We start from the raw sequence: 23,745 nt of genomic DNA, 5'->3' as shown, positions 1-23,745 counted from the left end.
ACGATCATTCATATTCATTCATTCAACCTGATACCAACTGTAAAGCATGGTGGTGGAAATATTATGGTTTGGGGCAGCTTTGCAGCATCAGGGCCTGGGCAGCTCACCATCATAGAATCCACTATGAATTCTTCATTGTACCAGAGGGTGCTTGAGTATAATGTGAGGCCATCTGTCGGAAAGTTGAAACTCAACCGAAGGTGGACCTTGCAACATGACAATGACCCTAAACATACCAGTAAATCCACCAAGGAATGGCTGAAAAGAAAGAAATGGAGGGTTCTGGAATGGCCAAGTCAAAGCCCGGATCTAAATCCCATCGAGATGTTGTGGGGGGATTTGAAACGAGCTGTGCATGCAAAAAACCCCTCAAACATCGCACAGCTGAAATAATTCTGCATGGAGGAGTGGGCAAAAATTTCTCCCAGTCGATGTCAGAGACTGCTTTACAGTTATAAGAAACATCTACTTGAGGTTGTTTCTGCCAAAGGGGGCAATACCACCTATTAGAGCCAAGGGTGTACTTACTTTTTCCACATGCGAAATTTGCATTTATGTTTATTTAAATTATACAATGGACTACAAAATGTAAATGTTTCATGATATTTGTCAAATGTAAAGTCAAAAAGTCATGTAAGGTCAAAACTTTACATGGGGTGTACTTACCTTTTCACGTGACTGTATATATATATATATATATATATATATGAAAGATTAATGGGGATAGTACTTATGCAGAAAGTAATACTCTGGTTGTCATATCGTGAACGTGTGTGTGTGTGTGTGTGTGTGTGTGTGTGTGTGTGTGTGTGTGTGTGTGTGTGTGTGTGTGTGTGTGTTTAACATTCATGCGTGCATGCACAGATTTTTGCATCGACTTTAGGATGCACGGCAGATGAGATGGAAAAAATTGCCATTTTCTGTCTACGAGATTGAAGCAAAACGTAAAAATATGTAAAATAATGAATAAATAAACAAACCACTTACAACATCCAACATCATCACTGGTATTGAAAAATTGGGATTTTTCTTCAGGTTTTTGATAACCGCTGATGCAACACTCGCGCCACCACACTCGATCACCAGGTTTGGTGAGTTCACAGACGACAGCTGATAGCTCTGCATGCCTCTCAGTCCCCATGCAAGGATCTGCATGACAGAAATACCACAATAAGTTTTTCAGTGACCAGGTATACAACATATTTGAAAAAGAACACTTGCTTTTAATTACGAATTTCACCAAAAAAGCAATCAAACCACGCATACCAGGTCACATGCCTGCATGGCCCAAAAAAAAAAAAGGAAATACAAGTACAGATACATTCAAAGTACACCGCCCTGATGCCAAAAAATTAATACCCTTCATCGCGGCATTGCCAGGGTGCCTTCGGCGCCCGTCGATACCGCCGTGCAGCACACAGATGGAATTGGGAGTGAGGTGTGCAATAATTGATCGATTAATTGCGTAATTAAAATCAATAAACGATAATCGAAAAATAATTTCTTCATATATTGTCTCATAGCATACCTCGACCACCAGTGTTTCATCTGAAGCTGCAACTTTTTGAAAATCAATTAAATAAGTCATTAATCAAAATAATTAATTAATTGATTAATCAATACATAATTAATTGATTAATCAACAAATCAAAAATACCCTTTACAGCCAAATCACTTGGTCATTGTATGTCCAAATATCAGTTTCCTAGTTCAAAAGGTGCCTGAGATATTGCCCAGATGAGAAAGGAAATCAATAATAATTAAGCAATTAATCAATTAATAGATTAATCGAAAAAAAAAATTCCGTTTATGCCAAAGTACGTGCGTACTATTGTGCCAAAATTTCAGCTTCCTAGCTCAAAGGATGACTGAGATATCACCCGGAGCAAGAAAACAACCGGAGTGAAAACTGAGTACTCCCTTTCAGCGCGTGTCATCCTGGGCCCCCTACGGTGCCCGCCGATAAAGTCATGCAGCGTCTGGAGATGGCATAGGAAACGAGTGGTCTACAAAAAGAGAGTCACTTTTTCTGGAGTCACCATCACTAATAACTCACTCTTTCTACAAAAAGAGGAGTTGTCAATAATCACGATGAAATATAATGCTCTTGGGTGAGAAGCATGCTGAAGGGGTCACTAGAATTTAAATTCTATTATATTCAAGACAAAAACTAGATTTGAAGTGTTTCCTTTTAAGGTAAGCTGTAAAATCAATGGGACACAATAGTCAGTATTTCATTGGCTGAGCATATGTTTCATGCCCTTTAGCAACCGGCAGCATCAGTCATGACTCCCATCATGGAGACGCGCCATTCTAATAGTACATGTTCAAATTATAAACATCGATTGACAATGCCAATGACTTGGTGAAAGTTCAGCTATTTAAACAAGCTATTAGCATCATCAATTGACCTCACTATCTAAGAACACAGACATTGCTTGGTCAAAAACTCAATCTTACTCAATAGCATGTGGGGTATTCAAAAGGTTATACGATCGATATAATGAAAAAGTCCAAGAAACACAAACTCAAATTTTGATAAATTGAAAGTTAGATTCAATTAACGTGTTTTTTGTTCAAATTACATACGTGTCTAAATCAGCAAAGGTGTAATAAAGTGAAACACAGCAGATGTCCAAATGCAACTCTTTATTCATTTCAAATCAGTGTTTTATACAAGTTTACCTAGGAGTTCGATGTATTTACAGTATTTTAATTACAATATATTCTCTATACTCGGAATGCATGTTACTGAGGAGCGGGGGGGGGGGGGCGGGGGGCACTACTGGGCCCCCTTTTCCCTTGTGGGGCTTTTGATAGTTCTTGTGGGAACTCATTCAATTCAACGTTGAGTTCAAAGCTATTTTTCTCCATCGCAGCTCTAACTCGCCTCTGAGGCAGCTTTCTTCCTTTAATGTCTGTTTTTCCTTCCGAAGGCCGTCCTCTTCTTGGTCTATACATATAACTTGCTTGTTGCTGTGCTTCCAGGAAACAGGCTTCTCAAGGCATATCTGGGACCTGGTTCCTCAGTGATGCAGGTAAAAAGGGCAATAAACAGTCTATCAAATTGTGATTGGGTGTGTTCTTTGTGAAAGGTAAAGACCATACCCCGTCACCATGACAAGATAATCAAGATAGTTAGGTTGCAACTTTTTCATAAAATTGAGCCTTTCACGCGATATGATATAAAAATATCATATGCATATGAAAATATCAAAAATACCTCATGAGGGTGGAGGAGAAGCAGCTGAAACCCGAATCCTATCCAGATTCCTCCTGATGACTCCATCTTTGCTCTTTACTTCATCTGGTTCCTTCTGATGACTCCAATGCAGTATTTAGTTTTCCATTTCATTACGATTGTACCATATCGTGATGCTTTGTGGATTCTGCTTCCCCACTGATGGACCTTTGGTAGCTTGTAACTGTTGCCGTGTTTTTGCCTGAGGAAGAACTGCTGAAATCTATCTATTTGGGTTCTTCCCACATCTTTATTCTTTTCACAATTCTTTCTACTTTTTCATATTTCTCTTTATTCATTCTTGCTTCTTCTTTCTTTCACTCTCTCTTTATCTATCTGTCTTAGGAGAAGTGAATTCTTGCAGAAAATTTTCTGGAAGGTTCACTTGGTTGTGCTTGGATGGGTTTGAGGACAGAGTAGCAGCAGTGGAACCCCGAATACTATCCAGATTCCTCCTGATGACTCCATATTTGCTCTTTACTTCTTCTGGTTCCTTTTGATGACTCCAATGTAGTATTTGGTTTTCCATTTCATTATCTTATAAAATAGTTTATGAAAAATAGCTCATCAAAAATAGCTTATGAAAAATAGCTTGTGAATAATAGCTCATCAAAAATAGCTTATGAAAAATAGCTTATGAAAAATAGCGTATGAAAAATAGCTTATGAAAAATAGCTTAGGAAAAATAGCTTAGGAAAAATAGCTTATGAAAAATAGCTTATGAAAAATAGCGTATGAAAAATAGCTTATGAAAAATAGCGTATGAAAAATAGCTTAGGAAAAATAGCTTATGAAAAATAGCTTATGAAAAATAGCTTAGGAAAAATAGCTGATGAAAAATAGCTTATGAAAAATAGCTTATGAAAAATAGCTTATGAAAAATAGCTTATGAAAAATAGCTTATAAAAAATAGCTTATGAAAAATAGCTTGTGAATAACATGAAAAATTTTGAAAAGCTTATGAAAAATAGCTTATGAAAAATAGCTTGTGAATAGCTTATGAAAAATAGCTTATGAAAAATAGCTTGTGAATAGCTTATGAAAAATAGCGTATGAAAAATAGCTTGTGAATAGCGTATGAAAAATAGCTTATGAAAAATAGCTTGTGAATAGCTTATGAAAAATAGCTTATGAAAAATAGCTTGTGAATAGCTTATGAAAAATAGCTTAGGAACGTTATTTTTGAAGGACAAAAATTGCGTTTTTCCCCTGCATCCCCCCCCCCCCCCCCCCGGAGCCAATTTGAGGGCATAGACAATGTTTTATAATAGTGATTTAATACCTACCTTTCCGAAATAACACTACGTTATTAAACATGGCTTCATAACTATTTTGGGAACATTTAAAAAAAATTGTCTGTTCACCATATCCCTGAATTTATTTTCATTCGGCATTTTTGCACCCAGAGTAGAATAACAATTCTCATTTAACATAGCTTAAAATACAGACTTGGCATTTAATATGGAATATATTTTTTGTGGGGGTGAACTTACTTTTCAAGATGACTTAAAACCAAAAGTTCATTGGAATTATGTTGAAATTATTCTAGATTTTGTTAATGTGACCTTTAAAAGAAATAAAAAACACATTTGACATTTCGAAACAAAGAAATTGATCCTTGAAAGTGATGTAAACTGATATCGAACTCAATTCACGGACAGTACTGTGTTAAACTTCTGTGCGTTTTCCAGAAGTATCTCTTAATTTTGCACATTAGCCAAATTTTTTTTCAACAAAAACAAAAGCTAAATTATGACTGGGATTACGGACAGTAAAATTACAGGTCAGTACTTCGTGTAACCCCCACGAGCATTCAGGAGAGCACGTACACATTGAGGCATGCTGTTCACGAGATTTGCCAAGGTTTGGACAGGAATCGCTTGCCATGCAGTGACAATAGCCTGCTGCAATTCACGCACAGAGGCAGGCTGCTGGTCCAAGTTGTCGATTTGACACATTAATTCTGCCCACAAGTTCTCTATCGGATTCATATCCGAGGAGATGGCAGGCCACTCCATATGCTCAACACCACGGTCAGCAAGAAAGTGTTGGATCATGCGAGCACGATGAGGCCGTGCATTGTCATCTTGGAAGACAAAGTTTCCTCGAAAGGCTGCACGAGCAAATGGAAGCAACGTTTCTTCCAGAATGGCCCTGTACTTGAACTGGTTCAGGTTTCCATTCAGAACAACCAGGTCAGTTTTGCCCCCTGCATGAAAAGCAGCCCAAACGGTCACCCCACCACCTCCAGCTTGGACTCTTGGCACTAAACAATCGTCGTTGTGGGCTTCATGCACTTGTCTGTGCACTCGGACGCGGCCATCTTGACAGACCAGAAATCTAGACTCGTCACTGAAGGTCACGTGATTCCAGTTTCCTGGCTGCCATTGACGGTGATCTCTGGCCCACTGCAATCGGCGCTGGCTGTGTTGTCTGGTCAGGCGTGGCTTTCTCAGGGGACGCCTGGCACGATAGCCTGCTTGAACCAGTCGTTGGTTGACTAGCCTTCTGGATACAGGCACATTTGTCAGTTGCTGCCACTCAGCCCTGAGCCAATTAGCTGACTTGGTACGGCCATTGCAGACTAACCGGTGCAGCTGGCGATCATCTCTCCTTGTGGTTCTGCGTGGACGCCCTGGCCTCGGTATTGGAGTAGGGACACCCCTCTGAGCATTTCGTTTCAGGATCTTTGACACCTGACCTTGAGTGATGCCATACTTCTGAGCAATAGCACGCTGTTTCATGCCAGAATTTCGTAAAGCCACCATTCCATGACAAACAGCATTGTCACGTTGACGGACCATCTCCAGAGGAAGCGGCAATAACTTTTGTAGACGTGCAGCAGTTGTTTTCCACTAATACAGAACACAACAACCCTTATATACCCGATTGTGAAGCCAATCGTCAAATGTACCTGTCCTTACATTTTGTCACACCACCTGTGATATAATCCTGTTATTGACTTCTTGCTGCGAAACACAATCAGTGACATGGTTCTTTCAACAAAGAAATCACCAAAGCGTAAAAGAAACTCACCAGATTGATATACTGAGTTCAGAAATTAAACCCAAGTCAAGAAAAAAAAATATTCCATATTAAATGCCAAGTCTGTATATGAACACACTATTCAAAGGGGATACAATGCCATGAATATGAAAGTTTCAGCTGGCAGAGACCATTTTCAACTTCACACAGTTTGCTTGTGCATGTTATTTTGACGGACACATTTCAAAGGGTTTGGATCATCAGCATCTACATTTTGAGCAAGTTCAAGATAGTTTTGTACTTGCGTATTTGCTTATTCCGCACGTTATTTCATCTGACAAACACCACAGCAGATCGAACAAACCAAACCACCATTGCTACCTTTAACAAAAACTGATGAAGTAGTACACGTGTGGGTCTAAATTTAGATTTCCGGGATGGAGGTTGGTCACATTGTCCTCAACAGGTGGGAGATATTTGCATAAGTTATGCACGTCATGTTATTGACAGACAGGGTGGAATCTTCTTCAAACCCCTGAATTTCGAAAATAAATGGCTCTCACGTTGGAAAAATGTAATATTCTTGCAAAACCGATTACTACTGCAGTTGATTCGTAATTCATCATCACCGATACATTTTTTTCTGGGAAAACAATGGGATCATGGCAGCTATAATATTGACAGACGTACTTAAAAAATATATATATATGTATATATATTTAATTTAGAGGAGGTTTGAGAGATGACTATGATGCCTGTAGGTAGCTTTGGAAACATTCCTCCCATTAGTTAGATAGACATCACTTGAAATCAATGGAAATATCTATAAGAAATTACATAGTAAGTATCCCAGCATGTTACAAAAAGCTATGCCAAAAAATGATCCATCAATTACTTCTTTGTTTTTTCTTTCTCATAATTACATTCGATTATACTGCATGAAATTGTCTATCGTCTGTCCATTAAATTAAAGCATACCATCATCATTTGGCCAATTTGTTCAGTAGATACCAATTTAAAATTGGAGTTGACAAATGGCCGACATTTATTACACCTTAGCCGATTTTGACTCGTATAATGGAACACAAAAATAAAACTTTTGACCCATGAATTGAAAAGCGCATTCTTATGTGGAACACTTTTACAGATTAGATATGAGAAAAACCAAATCTTTTGGCGGGTGCTATAAAACAAGTGCATTCTTAAAAAAGAAATTAAATGGAGGATTTTAATCAAAACATCAGTCAAAATAATTGAAGTTATGGTTGCTCGTGCAGAACACCAACCACTCTTGTGAATCTTCACAAACCTCAATGCGAGTGCGCTGTAGAACCGGACGAATTCCCTGAGGAACCATGTAAATGTTCTCAGCTCTCTTTGGAGGTGGTAATGGAAGATCAGACCCATCCGGCTAGAAAAAAAAAAAAACCCCAGAAATAAAAACATTGTTGAAAGGCAAAAAGCATGATTTTATAATATGCCAGCCAAGTTTTCTTTCCCACATCACCCTCCTCTCCTCTTCATTCAATTATCTAGCTTGTGTCTAACTGCTGCCCCCACTGGCCCTCTATCACTTGCTCACATAAGGCTCCAAGCGATGTGGCTCCATACTTCCCCCAAAAGCATTTCCATCACTAATTTTGTCTCCAATAGTTTTGTCAAAATCCCATTAATCAGTTTCAACATACAGATAAACTTCAGAGTTGTTAATGATGGTGGAATCGATATCGGAATCCGGGCTCGAAATAAACCTTTTCTATGTAGGGTACCATATAGATTAAGGTGGGGTCTGAGTGTGACGTCACTGGGAAAAATCGAAAATCCAACACTTTAAGAGCTTCTTTTTTTTTAACACAGTCATTGGTAAAAAAAAAAAAATTGTTCCCTTCTAATTAGGCAGTGATTAAAGATTTTCAGATAAAAAAAAATTTGTGTTTTCATGCTCTCACTTGATCATTCGTGTCTCATTGTCATTCATAATCACTCTTTCAGGACAAGCACTTCTTATGAAATGCTGTTTTAACTTTAATACCATGATATGTTAAACTGTGACTCAACAAGTCAACACCACTACCTCCCTTTTCCCAGTTGCAAAACATTTAAATAGTTTACTAAAGACAACAGAATAATACTTTCTGTGAGGGACCGTCTGCTTGCACAAGAAAATAATATACACAATGGATTGAATCAAATAAAGATGAGTACATTTGCTCTTTTGGCATTTTATTGCCCCAATGAAGGGTTAATGCTTAAAATTTAAGCTGCATCTAGTTTCCCATGGTGGTAAACATACAAACGTATTGTTAACATCCAATACCTGTGTTTTGAGGATAAGTTCAAAAGACGCGAGGAGCTCTCCACCAGAAAGATCACCCTTTGTGATTGTGTGCCACACCAGGTTTGGGTGGATGTCCTGCTTGGGGCTTAGTTTCACCAATGGTTTGCACATGCAGCGGCCCATGTAGTCATCACCACCCTGAAATGAAACCACGTCCGGACACAAAATTAGTGTTACACCTGAAAATTTTTCAACAAAGCTACAAACTACCCCCAGTAAGAGCAATTGCTTTCACCCACAGCTCAATGGAATACTGCTCTCCCCTAAGGGCTGGTGCTCCTGCCTCACACATAGCTCAGCTTCACGCTGTAGAAACCAAAGCTTTCAGAATCATTGGAATCTCCCGTGATGAAGCTTATTCTGAGGGCCTTTCACTCGCTCACCGCAGGCAGCTTGGTGGTCTGTCTTCTACAGACTCCTCTCCGGGCTTGCTCCCCCTGCTCTGTCTGTGCTCTGTCCCCCAAATATTCCTTCAGGAGACACAAGATCTGCCAGCAACCCTCTTCTGGTGAAACTGCCAAAATCAAGACACTCTGCTCACCTTCACTCTTTCATTCCTCATTTGTCCCACCTCTGGAACAAACTCCGACACTCTCTTCAATCTCACGCCTCCCTCCCTCCAGGTCTTTAAAACAGCTGTTCACCACCATCTCTTATCTTCCCCATCCAAAACCTTAATCTTTTCTACCCCCGCTAATTCACCCCAGGTCCACTTTTTTTGTTTTTTTTTAACTACCGACTTCTTTCTTTCCTGGAAGTTCTAGCAGTGTCCATGTGTTTTATACTTCACCACCCCCCCCCCCCCACCTTCCCATGCCTCCTTCCCCCAAGCCCTCTCCCTCCCACAGATCTCCCGATGTCCGTTCTCTGCTGTTGTACTTGTGTGCTTCCCCTTCTCTCCCCATATTGTTCCCACTCCCTTTATTGTATGTTTTGTGTGTCCGTTTGTTGTTGTTTTTTGTGATTGATGTTAGTCTTACACGAGCCTCGATCTTGTATACAAAAAAATAATAAAAAAAGTAAAAAATACCACTATGCCTTTAAGTCACAATATTAAAAGCATTCTTTCATCTTTGCTGAAAGATTACACCAATGATTAATTACATTAATTACACGATTAATTACACCAATGAGCATTCGGTTACGAACCTCAAATGTAACATCAACAGTCTTTTTCATTTTGAAGTTTTGGCCGTTGTCATCGGAAGGATCTTTCGAGGAACTTTTTAACATCGCTGATAAATTCATTTATAAAGTGAAATGCAACTTTGAAGAATACTATGATGACATCGGGTTTTGTCAAATCAACATGTGGCACATGTTACTTGATTAACAACTTACAATGTCATCCTTGTCAAACAATTCCACCACCACTTGTGGTGGGTCTTTCTTCAGAGAATCGAGGCTTCCAAAGATGTCAATTGTTTGAAAGATGAGCGTCTGGTCCCACGTGGGATTCAGTGTTGACTTGATAACCTCAGTTTTCTTTGCCCGGTGCAAAAATGAAACGACACAGTAGCAATCTTTGGGTTAGGTAAGGAAGAAAAATACCTGTGCTTAGAAATCTGAGATTGGATGATCGGAGCAAAATGACATTGATCCAAAGAAAAAAAAACTACTCTAGCTCAAAGAACATACCAGAAAGTTTCTCATTATCCATGGCTATCAGCTGTCGGCCTTGGTAGATGTAGCAGCGAAGATGGAATTTTTCAGGTTCTAAGTAAAGAGCAAAATAATCAGTTACCTTAATGTCTGATAACGTGTCGTTACGATCATGGGGTGGGGGTGTCAGACATTGGAAGGAATAGGCCACCATACGGATATCGTGTTTTTTCTACTCTGTGCATGTGGTGGCTGTGAGAGGAACAGGACTACAAGCTGCCGCTAAGAGTCAGTCATTGGTGGGAAGGACAGACACTGTAGGATTGCAAAGCTCTTGTAGGCCTGCACGATTCGCCCCACACCATGTCCTCCGACTGCAGAGAAAAATGTTGCTGCTTGGAACTTTTCATACCAAGCTGCTGCTCGTCAATCTCGCCCAATTTCTCCATGAGCTATTGCATAAACGTGATGCCATAAGGCTTTTTATTCTCTGTTATGTTAAGTGTTAGGGTTAGTCTATCTTTTGTTCAGGATCTTTGTTATGCCTCTGCCGACAGTCGCCGGAGGCATTATGTTTTCGGGTTGTCTGTTCATACGTACTTACGTACGTACGGGCTAAACCTCGTTTTTCTCAGCAACCATATGTCCGATTGAGACAAAACGTTCAGGGTAGGAGTGACACCCATGCAGAATGTTTTAATAATAATTGTGACGTCATAGGTCACATGATATGGCAGCCATCTTGGATTAAAAGCAAATAAAAAAATTCTCAGAAACCGCTCAATGGAAAAATTTGAAACTTGGCACATTGTCAAGTACTCCCAAAGGGGAACAAAAGCATGATAATTATGACATCAAAGGTGAAGTGCTATACCAGCCAAAAATGTTTTTATCTAATTCATTATCCTAAAAATCAGAAATTGCATGCGCATGATCTATGACCTATTTGTATTGAAATATAAAATTTATGACATCATAGGTCACATGGTTTGGCAGCCATTTTGGATTTAAGGAAAATATGGAATAATTATATCTCTGAAACCGCTCACCCTATCAATGCGAAATTTTACAAATATCTAACAGCACTGTGGCATATAGTTTGAAAATGATGACGTTACAGGTCACGTGGTTTGGCAGCCATCTTGGATAGAAAAACGAACCTTATCTGATCAACACAAACTTCACAAACGTGATCCCCTACCCATACATATGCAGAGTGATGGCATCTACCCATTGTGGGACTATGTGGAGGCATATTGGTGACAGTCACATTGTTCTGGTTTAAATTGTCTTATGTTTTAATATTTGTGTATTTCTTTAGAACATGTATCCGCCTGGTCGCAGATCTTGTGTTGAGATAAAAGCCGTTTTGGCCTTTTGGACAATTATTGGCAGTCCAGGTTAAAGCAAATTGTTCTCTTCATAACAGGCGTTTACACCCTTGATAACAGAGTATTTACACCGCTCGGGGTATTCCGTGGATCAGCGATCCATGAGGCTATGACCACACCGACTGTAGTAAATCGCGGTTGCAGTGTGGGGCTGGAAATGACATTAATGGCAATGGTATGTTAATATGTTCAAAAATGCTTTGAACTTGCTTTCAAAAATGCAAGACGCCATGGGAACATTCGCTCCCTGTGCAGATGACTCTTCATCGCTGTCTTCGTCCTTCTCAAACCCCACCTGGTAAATGAGAATACAAAATTTCCAAACTTTATAAAATTATGTACATGATTATTGGTAATATTACCATCATTTTAAAGGAGGAAGAGAGGCGATCAGCATATAATCATTTGTCTGCTGCACAAAAAGCGAACAGGCACGCTCATTCCACATGTGATATCACAATACAGGTGCATTAGTTTGCTCAGGGAGTAAAAAAATGTGTGTCTGTCTGTATGCAGGTATTGATCACTGATATTTTTTGAATCATGTTTTAAGGTCAGTGATTAGAGCAAGTGTCTCACAATCCAGGAGAGCATTTGTGTAAATCTTTGTTTTGAAACAATTGTAAAGATTTTACTTAAATTTTTTTTGGGAAATGCAGAAAAGTTTGTCATGCACACAATAATCCTCGCCAGAGGATAGGGTATTGCATCTGGGCATATCTGTCTGTCTGTTAAGAATGTGAGTATGTGCATGAATTATATTAGACCCTTTAGAATCCTGAGATCTCAAAAACCCTTCAGTCCCTTTACAATCCTAAAACTCTTTAAGATCCTTAAAATTATTTAAGACCCCTCAAATTATTTAGCACCTTCAGAACCCGAACACCTTTTATAACCCTAAAACCATTGAAAACTCTGAAGACACTTTCAAACACTAAGACCTTTTAGACCCCCTAAGACCATTTAGATCCTTGATCACCTTTAAGACCTACTAAGACCCTTTAGGGCCCAAAGACCCTTTAGAGCCCCAATATCCTACAGACCCCTAAAACTCCATAGACAAAGTTGCACCCTTTAGAACATTTAGCCCTCCAAAACCCTTTAGATTATCTTAGATCCTTTAGACCTTCACACATGTCAGACCTTTTAATACCATGTAGACGCCTTTTTGACCCTCAGTCACTTTATACATTTTAAGATCCTTTAGACCCCTTCGACATTTTAAGACCTTCAAGGCCTTTTTTAACCTTTCGACCTTTAGACCATTTGACCCTTACACAGTACAATTAGACCATTTAGACCTTTAATTTGCAATCATCGACATTTCATTTAGTACATCATTCCATGTATTTGCCACACAAAATACGCCAGCCAAAACAAGTCCTGGTGAGGGTCTACAATCTCCGATTTCTCTTTCTTGGTCTAAATGCAATATGCCAAAGTTAACTCATCTCATGCCTTGTAAAGAGTTCAACCTCAATCCTATATGGTTAAGAAAATTTTAGAAACCGTGGACTTATAGTAGCCACTTAAAGCCAAAATGTGCTGCTACTTTGGAAGCTAGAAACTTTCTAAAAGTATTTTTTTAAGGATAAGCAACTCAGACTGGATGCCAAAAACTTTTTATACATTTTATAAAACAAAAGCTTGCAAAAAACTTGGCATATTTTCAATAATTACAGACGGTTTACATTTGTCAACGATTCCTCACCAAAGATCCCTCGAGAGCAAATACAGCTGCATCCCCAACATGCTGCGCAGGCATCATTCGTCTTCGCCAGCGTCTCCGACGAAACGAGTCTGCATTGCGTTGTTGCACATGAAACTTCCAGCCGAAGAGGGATGCATATTCCCAACCTTCAGATGAATCTTCAACTTGCTAGACAAACAATGACGTCACACGTCATGCCATTATATGGCAGGTGAGTAATTCCACACCGAATTACAAACCAGAACCAAAAAAAAAATGCAATGCAAAGACACTTGTAGAAAACTTCAACTTGCAACATTGTTGCTCTTCAAAAAGGTTTTTCTCTTTCCTTGCCCAAAACCATAAAGAGCAAAAAGATATTAAGATCAACAGAAAGATCGAATTATTGCTGTATAGATCACCTTCATGTATTGGTCTCGTGCGATATTGGATTTACGCTGTCTGGTCATCCGCTGTCGTCGGTTCGTGTGGTACATTTTCTCCACAGGTTGCCAGCTGCTGGGTTTAGTTGCTGGAGCTATAATCGATCCATACTCCCAACCTGCAATCGTTAGGAAGGCAGAAAAGACCATAACTTGAAGTTTTTGCATCTCCATCAGAAACTTGACACACAGCACGAGCTGTCCTATTCAAAAATACTGTTGTCACGTGCAAGCCGTATACAAACCGCTTTCATCCACAGCTCGATCCAAGTCAACATTCCAGTCGTTTACCACAACCCAGCCAGGTGGACATGGTAATTCACTTATTGGGGCAGTGGCATCTCCTTTCTAAGAGTTTGAAAGAAAAGTAAAGATTGTGCAAAGAATGTCGATTTAAAACTGATTTTTTTTTACAAGTTGCAAAAATGTTTTTTCTTTTATTACTTGGGCTGATTTTGTCTGTTACTACTCACAAAACTGTACAAAACAGCCAGAACACAACCTTCGTTGCGTACTGTCTTGCATGACCGACGGCAACTATAATTACCCTATGCACGTAGCGCAAAGTGGGATAAGCAATGGTTCACTCTGTCTGTCCATCAGTCAATTTATATGATGATGGAACTACTGAATTTCAATTGTATTATAAATTTTGAACAATGTAAATCACAAATCGGAACAGGAATCAGAACACGGACTTGCAGTTTCGCAGTATTTTGACTCTCAATTTGGCAAATTGTACGGAGTCTGTCCGAGCACACATGTGTAAAGCAATTGCTTCAGTCTGTCTGGCAGTTTGTCAAGCTGGCAGCCAAACAACATGGAAAATCATTCCAAACAGGAAATTTAATGTTTTTATGGATGTCATAAATGTCAAGAAAACAGGCAAGAATAACGAAATTAATGTGATGAATAAGGTGGTGTAAAAGACGGTGCATCAACAGCAGTATACCTCCGAATAAATATGTATATATAATCTTTTTCTACAGCCTTAACTTTTATTTCAATTGGATTATATATTTGACATGAGTCACCTTGTTTGCACTTCCAAGAACCTTCAGTTTAGCAGTACTTGGTCAATACATTAAACCCTTAAATACCACGCTGGTTATGCTCCGGGAAAATGCTGTGATATTCAAAACATGATAGTTAAAAAAAAAAAAATCCTACAGGAATAAAAGGGTTATTTTCCTAGGCTTTAAAATATATAAAGAAAGGTGAGCAGTGCCTAAAATAAACGCATGACAATTGAAATAAACGTAAAATAGATACAAATCGGCTTTGCGATGAAGTCTACTGATGCGTTGAATTAGATTAAATGTTCAAAGCAGACTAAATGCGGCCCTTCCCTTCAGTAATTTGTCTGAAGCCCCTCCGTCTCCGTCTCCGTCTCCGTCTCCGTCTCCGTCTCCGTCTCCGTCTCCGTCTCCGTCTCTCTCTGCAGTGCAGAGGCTACTGGTGGATTTTTTTGTAGTGGTCACCATTGGTAACTACCAAAAGTTATATGTTGCCCCTTGTCTGAAGGTGGCCAAGGACTTGTAGACATAAAAGTCGTATCATGGCTTTTCGGCTTTGCACCATACAGCAGTTGATGTACAAGAAACGACTGCCAAGCCGACTTCTGGCCTATCACATGTTGCAAAAAGCAAGTGGGCGCAGATACGGTTCTTAATCCAACTCCAACATCCTGACACATATCATCTACCATCATTCTATCAGAGCCTTCTGAACAAACTGGCAAAGCCTTTCGATTAGTCGCCATCAGGAAACCTATGCTACAAACATGTTGGTGGAAGATCCCCTTTTTTTACAACCCGCTTTTTCCTGCAATTCCAAGAAGCGGAGACTTTTATAAACACTTTATTACAGCTGGCATAATCAAAGTATTGCACCTCTGCCATGATTCTGGGGGGGGGGGGGGGGGGGGAGGAGTGGAAAGCCTGTGCAGGAGATAGCTGATATGACTGGAATATGGTCAAATAGAATAATTGGAAGAGTCCTGAAAGAAATAGTAAAAAAAAAGAAGAAAAAAAGAAGCTTTCAACGTGGACTAAGATGGACCCAGGAAGTTTTGGTGACATCCAATGACTGGTGATTTCCTGGTTTATTTGTACAACTTAGTCACAGAGACATACCCCCAATTGGTGAAGGACAAAACATTTTTTCAGAAATGTAGTAGGAAAGACCTGTATCGTTTATGTACTACAGTTCTGCTTGGGAACTCTCCATTAAATGGAGTGGTCAGGTGGATAGGGCTAATGCCAGAAGGACTCCCAGCTGAGCCTGCATGGGAATCAATGTACAGTAAGCTGGAAAGCAAAAGGACAGGTGATCTCCAGTGGCGAATGATACACTGGATCATCCCGTCTAATAAATTAGTGAGTCATTTCGCGCCCACATCTACGTGTTGCCCGTTCTGCGTTTGCACAGAGGATGTGTTCCATGCGTACGTTGATTGTGCAAGGCTTGTGCCTTTATTTCAATGGCTTAACCACATGTCTGGAAAAATGAAGATCACTTTTTCTCTGCGATCATTTCTTTTTGGCTTCAATGATATGAAAGAACATGTACATATGTTGTTTTTGTTTTTGGTGGCCACGGCGAAAATGGCAATTTATTTATCGAGGAAGGAAAAACTGAAAGGAAAGCCGATTGGGCAATGTGATGTCTTGTTCTTTTTCAATGCCTTGATATCTTCAAGACTCAAACTTGAATTTTGTGTTTCTGAAAGAAAGAAAAGTATTGATGAGTTTATGAACATTTGGTGTTTTGATGGGATCTGCATGGTGCATGAGAATGAATTAATGATATATATATATATATATATATATATATATATATATATGTAGGTTCGTTTGGAATGAATTCGTGTGGGGTCAGGTTTTTTGTTTTTTCTTTTCTATTTCATTGTATGGTTTCAAATTCCTTTCCTTTCGTGTTATTTTCTTTTCTGTGCTTTTATTGAATAATATCTTCACCGACTGGCAAACATGTATTTTTATAATAAAAAAGTCTGTCTGTGTGTGTGTCTGTCTCTCTCTCTCTCTGTGTGTCTGTCTCTCTGTCTCTCACACTCTCTGTGTCTGTCTCTCTGTCTCTCACACTCTCTGTGTCTGTCTCTCTGTCTCTGACACTCTGTGTCTGTCTCTCTGTCTCTCACACTCTCTGTGTCTGTCTCTCTGTCTCTCACACTCTCTCTGTCTCTCTGCCTCTCACACTCTCTGTGTCTGTCTCTCTGTCTCTCACACTCTCTGTGTCTGTCTCTCTGTCTCTCACACTCTCTGTGTCTGTCTCTCTGTCTCTCACACTCTCTGTGTCTGTCTCTCTGTCTCTCACACTCTCTCTGTCTCTCTGCCTCTCACACTCTCTCTGTCTCTCTGTCTCTCTGTCTCTCACACTCTCTCTCTCTGTCTCTCACACTCTCTCTCTCTGTCTCTCACACTCTCTCTCTCTGTCTCTCACACTCTCTCTCTCTGTCTCTCACACTCTCTCTCTCTGTCTCTCACACTCTCTCTCTCTGTCTCTCACACTCTCTCTCTCTCTGTCTCTCACACTCTCTCTCTCTCTGTCTCTCACACTCTCTCTCTCTCTCTGTCTCTCACACTCTCTCTCTCTCTGTCTCTCACACTCTCTCTCTCTCTCTGTCTCTCACACTCTCTCTCTCTCTGTCTCTCACACTCTCTCTCTCTCTGTCTCTCACACTCTCTCTCTCTCTGTCTCTCACACTCTCTCTCTCTGTCTCTCACACTCTCTCTCTCTGTCTCTCACACTCTCTCTGTCTCTCACAGTCTCTGTGTCTGTCTCTCTGTCTCTCACACTCTCTCTGTCTCTCTGCCTCTCACACTCTCTCTGTCTCTCTGTCTCTCACACTCTCTCTGTCTCTCTGTCTCTCACACTCTCTCTGTCTCTCTGTCTCTCACACTCTCTCTCTCTGTCTCTCACACTCTCTCTCTGTCTCTCACACTCTCTCTCTCTCTCTGTCTCTCACACTCTCTCTCTCTCTCTGTCTCTCACACTCTCTCTCTCTCTCTGTCTCTCACACTCTCTCTCTCTGTCTCTCACACTCTCTCTCTCTGTCTCTCACACTCTCTCTCTCTGTCTCTCACACTCTCTCTCTCTGTCTCTCACACTCTCTCTGTCTCTCACACTCTCTCTGTCTCTCACACTCTCTCTGTCTCTCACACTCTCTCTCTCTCTCTGTCTCTCACTCTCTCTCTGTCTCTCACTCTCTCTCTGTCTCTCACACACACTCTCTGTCTCTCACACACTCTCTCTGTCTGTCTCTCTCTGTCTCTCACACACACTCTGTGTCTCTCACACTCTTTCTCTGTCTCTCTGTGTCTCTCACACACACTCTCACACTCTCTTTCTGTCTCTCTCTGTCTCTCTGTGTCTCTCTGTGTCTCTCTCTCTGTCTCTCTCTGTCTCTGTCTCTCTGTGTCTCTCTCTCTGTCTCTCTGTGTCTCTCACACACACTCTCACACTCTCTTTCTGTCTCTCTCTGTGTCTCTGTCTCTCTGTGTCTCTCTGTCTCTCTCTGTCTCTCTCTGTCTCTCTCTGTCTCTCTCTGTCTCTCTCTGTCTCTCTCTTCACAGAGCATCGGTGACACCAAAGCAGCTTCCTGAAGAAGTTTTATACTCGATGGTTTGCCATTGCTTTCCCAGCAGTGATTAAAGCAAGAATTTGGAATTTGTTCATGGTGCCGCAATAGCTCGCTTACTCTTTGCAAAGGACACTGTGGTGTCTTTAACATCCACCGACTAATGCCATCAGATGGGACACCTAGTTTAACGTCCATCCGAGGGATGGCACATGCATCGATTAATCACCCTGCCTGTAAAACACCAGGATGACAGTTTATAGCTGGGTTGGGATTCAAACCCAGGATAGACAGCTTCGAGGAGAGCATAGCATGGTGGAGAAGGCTTTTTGGTCTCATTATTTATCTGCTGCCTTAACTATCTCTGGTGTGACTAGATAAGATAACACGATGTGAATTACTATGGCTAACCCCCGCTCTCGCAGGGAAAATGGCCTTAAAATGCCTGTTGTGTTGTTGTGTTGATGTGAATTACTATGCGAGATACCATATGATGAACATGTGACGTGATGCCGTGTGAGATATCATGGGCACATGGGGATTATTATGAAGTGAATTAATTTGAATTGATGATGTGAAGTGAATTAATGTGAAGTGTATCGTGAATTAAATGAAATGTGTTTTTCTCTCTCCCCTGTCTTCCAGTCACTTTTTTATTACCCTTGCCAGAGGAGAGGGTATTGCATTTGAGTACGTTTGTCTGTCTGTCTGTCTCTGTTTATCTCCGTTTATCTCTGTCTGTTTGTGCGCACAGAATAAATATGATTTTCTCTGCAACTGTTTGTCCGATCGATAGCAAATGTTCACCATAGGACACCATAGGTGCACCTCCTCCTGTATATTTTTTATGAGAATTACAACGTCATATGTCATGTGGTACAGGCCTATGTCCTCTATATCTCTGAAATATAGAGGTCATAGGCCCGTACCACGTGACCTATGATCTTGCACCTCTATATCTCCAAAAGTGCTGCATAGAAAAAATTGACATGGCTAATTGTAAAGAACTCCACATGCAGCATAACATGTTAATGATGATGTCATGTCATAGGTGCCTCCATTATGACGCCATAATTCGACAAGTACAAAACTTCATCTGATCAAGATGAAATTTATTGAGCGTCATCTATGGATAAATTGGTGGAGAAACAAAAAATGCTATCATTGGTCACGTGGTTCGGCCGCCATATTTGTTTGAACACAAAAGCCTTAAAAACCACTGTAAACACGTCCAGGCGAGGGTCTGCAATCTCCGATTGCTCTTTGTTGTTAAGCCTGTTCTCGCCATCTGTGTTGGCCTGGTATGCGGGTTCGGGTTCGTTATTTGTGTATTATAACAATGGCGTGAGTAAATCCAAGGCAGTTGGAAATTGGCACCAAACCTCGATACAAACATGCACGCATTTATTACAAATTATTCTTTGCTTCAATACATTATTGGGCCAACGCACAATGCCTGTTGAAGGTGACCACATGACAAAAGCAATTTTGTCAAAATAGTTTTTGATGAAAGAACATTTGCTACTCCATTCAGAACTGAACTTGATAGTTTATAGAACACCTAACCCAACAGTGTCCAAATAAATGTATAATTCAACTAAAATAAAATAATGATATTAAAGATCGTATTAAAAAAATTATGTAAGTTTAGCTCTGTTGATGCAGTCATACACACCGTCTTATACAACATGTCCAAGTGCTGCTAAATGGGGGGGTTTTGAAAGTGCCAATAAGGCCATTTGTGTTCTCACGTGTTCAAGCATATAATTCAATTTAAATAAAAGAAAGATTTCAAAGGTCGTAGAAAAAATAATTCAGGACGTCTACCAGTGTAGAGGCAGTGTCTTATACACCACCTTATTACCTCCGCCACCAAAGGTGGATCGAGGTCATGTTTTCACCCCTGTCTGTCTGTTTGTCTGTCTGTCTGTCTGTGAACAAGATATCTCAAAAAGTTGTGGATGGATTCGAACGAAACTTGGTGGATCGATTGGGTGTGTGACAAGGACGAGTCAATTTGATTTTGGTGAAGATCTGAATATGGATTCAGATATGATAATTATTTAATTTTGGAGTGGTTCTTCACCATTGAGGGATCAGGCGAAAAGCGATATTTAAAAAGTTATGGACAAGTTATGATTAAACTAGGTGGACAAGTTGGTTAGGTGACAAGAACAAGCCGATTAGATTTTGGTTCATGTCCGAATCCAGATCCGGCCTATCGGTGGCATACAAAACAAACTTCAGCCTGGTGGAGGTATGCGCTTAAACGAGTGCCGTTCTATACCAAATTAGTTCTTCATGACGATTGTTTGTGTCCTTTATGACATCCTTAAAAACAGCAATTCCCTGTTTGGAATTATTTTCTATTGTGTTTGACTGCCAGGCAGGCAGGCACACTGTAAAAAAATGATCTCACTCAACTCTGTGCTTGTGCAATCAGGATGAATTCAGAGCCAAAATAGTCCTAAACTACAGGCTCGTTTTCCAGTTAGTGTTCAAAATGTAACATTCAATTGAAATAAAGTTGTTCCTCGATCATAAACTGTTGTGTGTAGACAGACGGACAGACAGAAGTGAACAAATTGCTTAACCCCGCGGTTTGATTTTTACATGCGTGGGGTAATAAACGCAAAACATTTTTTTCAGGTAATAAAAAACCCATCCAGTACTTACTCAAGCTTGGGAACAGCATACTTACATAAAAAAACGTTTTATTCCATTTTCAAAATACAAAGCATTCCAAGAAAACTTGAAAAACAGTTTTCGTACATATGCACGCAAATGAAAATACGCACAACATTGGTGTTTTCCACGGAAGCAGGACCCCAGGTACCATCAGGACTTCGCTCTTCATTCATGTATATCTCATCCACATAGGACTTATGACCTGCATCTGCATCAAGCAGCATGCTGTGGATGGCACACAAAGATAAAAAGCAGGGTCAGAATTCCATAATAATAAACGAGCATTAGAAAAAGCAATCCTCAATTCAAACGAGGAGTATGGGATGGCCTCTATATTGTCCATATTTAATATAAACCATTTACATCAGAAATTCACAGCAGCAAAGTACTGTTGAAAAGTGTAGGTTGTGGGGAGGAATGAGAGTATAAAAAGTGTGGATTATAGCTCCACCACCAACTCCTTTTCCCCATGGGGGCAGGGTTGTATGATTACATCTCCGCTCTTCATGAGGGAAGCATCATGCACTGTACATGAATGAATGGGAAAAGGGAAGAAAACACATCAACATCAAAATGGAGGGAGTGAGGTAATGGGGAGGTTATTATATTAAGGATAGCAAATATAAGATGTAGTGTTTGAGGATTTTCTGATGGTAGTGGTGCACTGGCAACTCTCATTACCTCCCAGGAAGAATGTTCTAGCATTTTTAACTAGAAAGAGCAATCAGAGATTGCAGAAAATCGCCAGGACGTGTTTTCAGTGGTTTTAAGACTTTTGTGTTAAAACAAATATGGCGGCCGAACCACGTAATCGAAGAGGTCATTATTTTTTTCTTCCCAGCAATTTATCCCTAGATGATGCTCAAAAATTTCATCTTGATCGGATTAAGTTTTGTACTTGTCGAATTATGACGTCATAATGGAAGCATCTATAAATAACATCATTAACATGTTTTATTCCCCATGGAGAGTTCTTTACAATGAGCCACCTCAATGTTTTCTATGCAGCGCTTTCAGAGGTATAGAGGTGCAATTTTTTTTGGTTTTTCCAAAATGGCACCCATACCACATGACCGATGACGTCATATTCATCATAAAAAATTGCACCCATGGTGAAAATTTCCTGTCAATCGGACCAAACGGTTGCAGAGAAAATCATGTTTATTCGGTGCAAACAAACAAACAAACAGAGACAGACAGACAGAAAAACAAACGGACTCAAATGCAATACCCTCTCCTCGGGCAAGGGTAAATATGTGCAATGCACACACCTTGGGTGGTCTTGAAAGGTTCAATACTTCAAGTTCCAAAACAAAAGATACATTTTGAGGAGCACAATAGGAAACCAAGGAAGCAAGATGAACACATCACTATTATCCCTTTCACATGAAAGCCCTGAGCAACAGCGGTAATTGCTTTCTTGTGAGGTCACATTTAAACAAGGTGCAAGCCACACAGTTTCGGCTTAATGTTTTTTTGCACAGATGCACCTGACCACCAGATTGCTGTCTTGGTCTCCCTTCGTTGCACGTTGATGGTAAACAGTAAATGTTTGTGCAATCAGGATGAATTCAGAGCCAAAATAGTCCTAAACTACAGGCTCGTTTTCCAGTTAGTGTTCAAAATGTAACATTCAATTGAAATAAAGTTGTTCCTCGATCATAAACTGGTGTGCGTAGACAGATGGACAGACTTGGTCTCCCTTCGTTGCACTTTGATGGTAAACAGTAAATGAAATCAGTGCTGTGACAAATTGGGCAACCCGATTTATTTTGCTCTGCACAACATGAACTATGCTGGTCAGATCAACAGAACTTCAAACGTTACAAAACACCTGCTTTCAGTTAGACATGCCGAGATTAAAGGTGAAGGAAAAAAAAATAATAGAACGGCACTCATCGACATCACGACGTTGGACGATATTGCGTCCGCCCACATTACTACATTATACATACTTGCACCAAATTTGATTTAAATCACTTCAGCTGTTCTCAAGTATCACATTTTTACCTGTCATGACCTCTGACCGTTCATGCCAAATTGTAATCAGTTCATCTTCGCATAATAATAAATACCTATACCAAATTTGGTCAAAATCCCATCACTTGTTCACAAGTTTTTTGTTTTTTTTGTATACTGAATCGAGGCTCGTGAAAGAGCTAACATTTATTTCACAAACAAATCAACCAGACAAACAAAATATACAAAAAGAGGGAGCGGAAGACAAGATGGGGAGAGAAGGGGAAGCACACAACCACAACATTTGAGAGCAGGGAGAAGTGTGGGAGGGAGAGGGCTTGGGGGCAGGAGGCGTGGGAAGGGGAAGTGGGGTGGGGGGGGGGGGGGAGAAATGGTAACAGGATTTTTACCTAACATGAGCTTTGACCTCTTTGTCCCATAACCTAATCCGTTTATCTTTACATCATTACACATACTTGCACCAAGTTGGACTTGGTTCCCTTCAGCCATTCTTAAGTTATCACGGGAATGAAAACCCATCACGGATGGCCGGACAGACGGTCGGACAAACCAAAAACACAAAACCTCTGGATACTTCGTTGGCGGTGCTTGGCAGGCAGGAGAAAGCATCAATGTGTGTCCTCCCCTAAATGGACGTTAAACTCTGCTTCCAATCTACCACCATTAGTTGGGAGATGTTAAAGATCCAATGGTGTCCTTAATGCAGACGAGGGGAGCTATCGGTGGTGCCCTGGCCAAATCCCAAATTCCTGGCATAATTACCACTGGGAAGTCAATGGCAAAGCAC

At 40.3% G+C, this 23,745-nt stretch overlaps 1 protein-coding gene across 2 annotated transcripts in view; it reads right to left on the bottom strand.

Moving 5' to 3' along the window:
- Nucleotides 1-23,745, bottom strand: part of LOC137423207 (myoferlin) — a 213,775-nt gene that overhangs the window by 91,476 nt on the left and 98,554 nt on the right. For both annotated transcript variants that reach the window (XM_068110102.2, XM_068110103.2), the window contains exons 27-36: nucleotides 21,089-21,203; nucleotides 13,936-14,038; nucleotides 13,670-13,809; nucleotides 13,269-13,436; nucleotides 11,768-11,852; nucleotides 10,203-10,280; nucleotides 9,906-10,087; nucleotides 8,544-8,702; nucleotides 7,536-7,637; nucleotides 988-1,149 (exon numbers count right to left, since the gene is read on the bottom strand). In XM_068110102.2, the coding sequence (XP_067966203.2) occupies nucleotides 988-1,149; nucleotides 7,536-7,637; nucleotides 8,544-8,702; nucleotides 9,906-10,087; nucleotides 10,203-10,280; nucleotides 11,768-11,852; nucleotides 13,269-13,436; nucleotides 13,670-13,809; nucleotides 13,936-14,038; nucleotides 21,089-21,203 (1,294 nt within the window). The remainder of the gene's footprint in view (nucleotides 1-987; nucleotides 1,150-7,535; nucleotides 7,638-8,543; nucleotides 8,703-9,905; nucleotides 10,088-10,202; nucleotides 10,281-11,767; nucleotides 11,853-13,268; nucleotides 13,437-13,669; nucleotides 13,810-13,935; nucleotides 14,039-21,088; nucleotides 21,204-23,745) is intronic.

The sequence above is a fragment of the Myxine glutinosa genome, chromosome 3 (genome assembly GCF_964187855.1).
Source record: "Myxine glutinosa chromosome 3, kmMyxGlut1.1, whole genome shotgun sequence".
Taxonomy (NCBI): Eukaryota; Metazoa; Chordata; class Myxini; order Myxiniformes; family Myxinidae; genus Myxine; species Myxine glutinosa.
The sequence above is the reverse complement of the archived record's forward strand: the minus strand, read 5'-3'. Positions and strand labels throughout refer to the sequence as shown.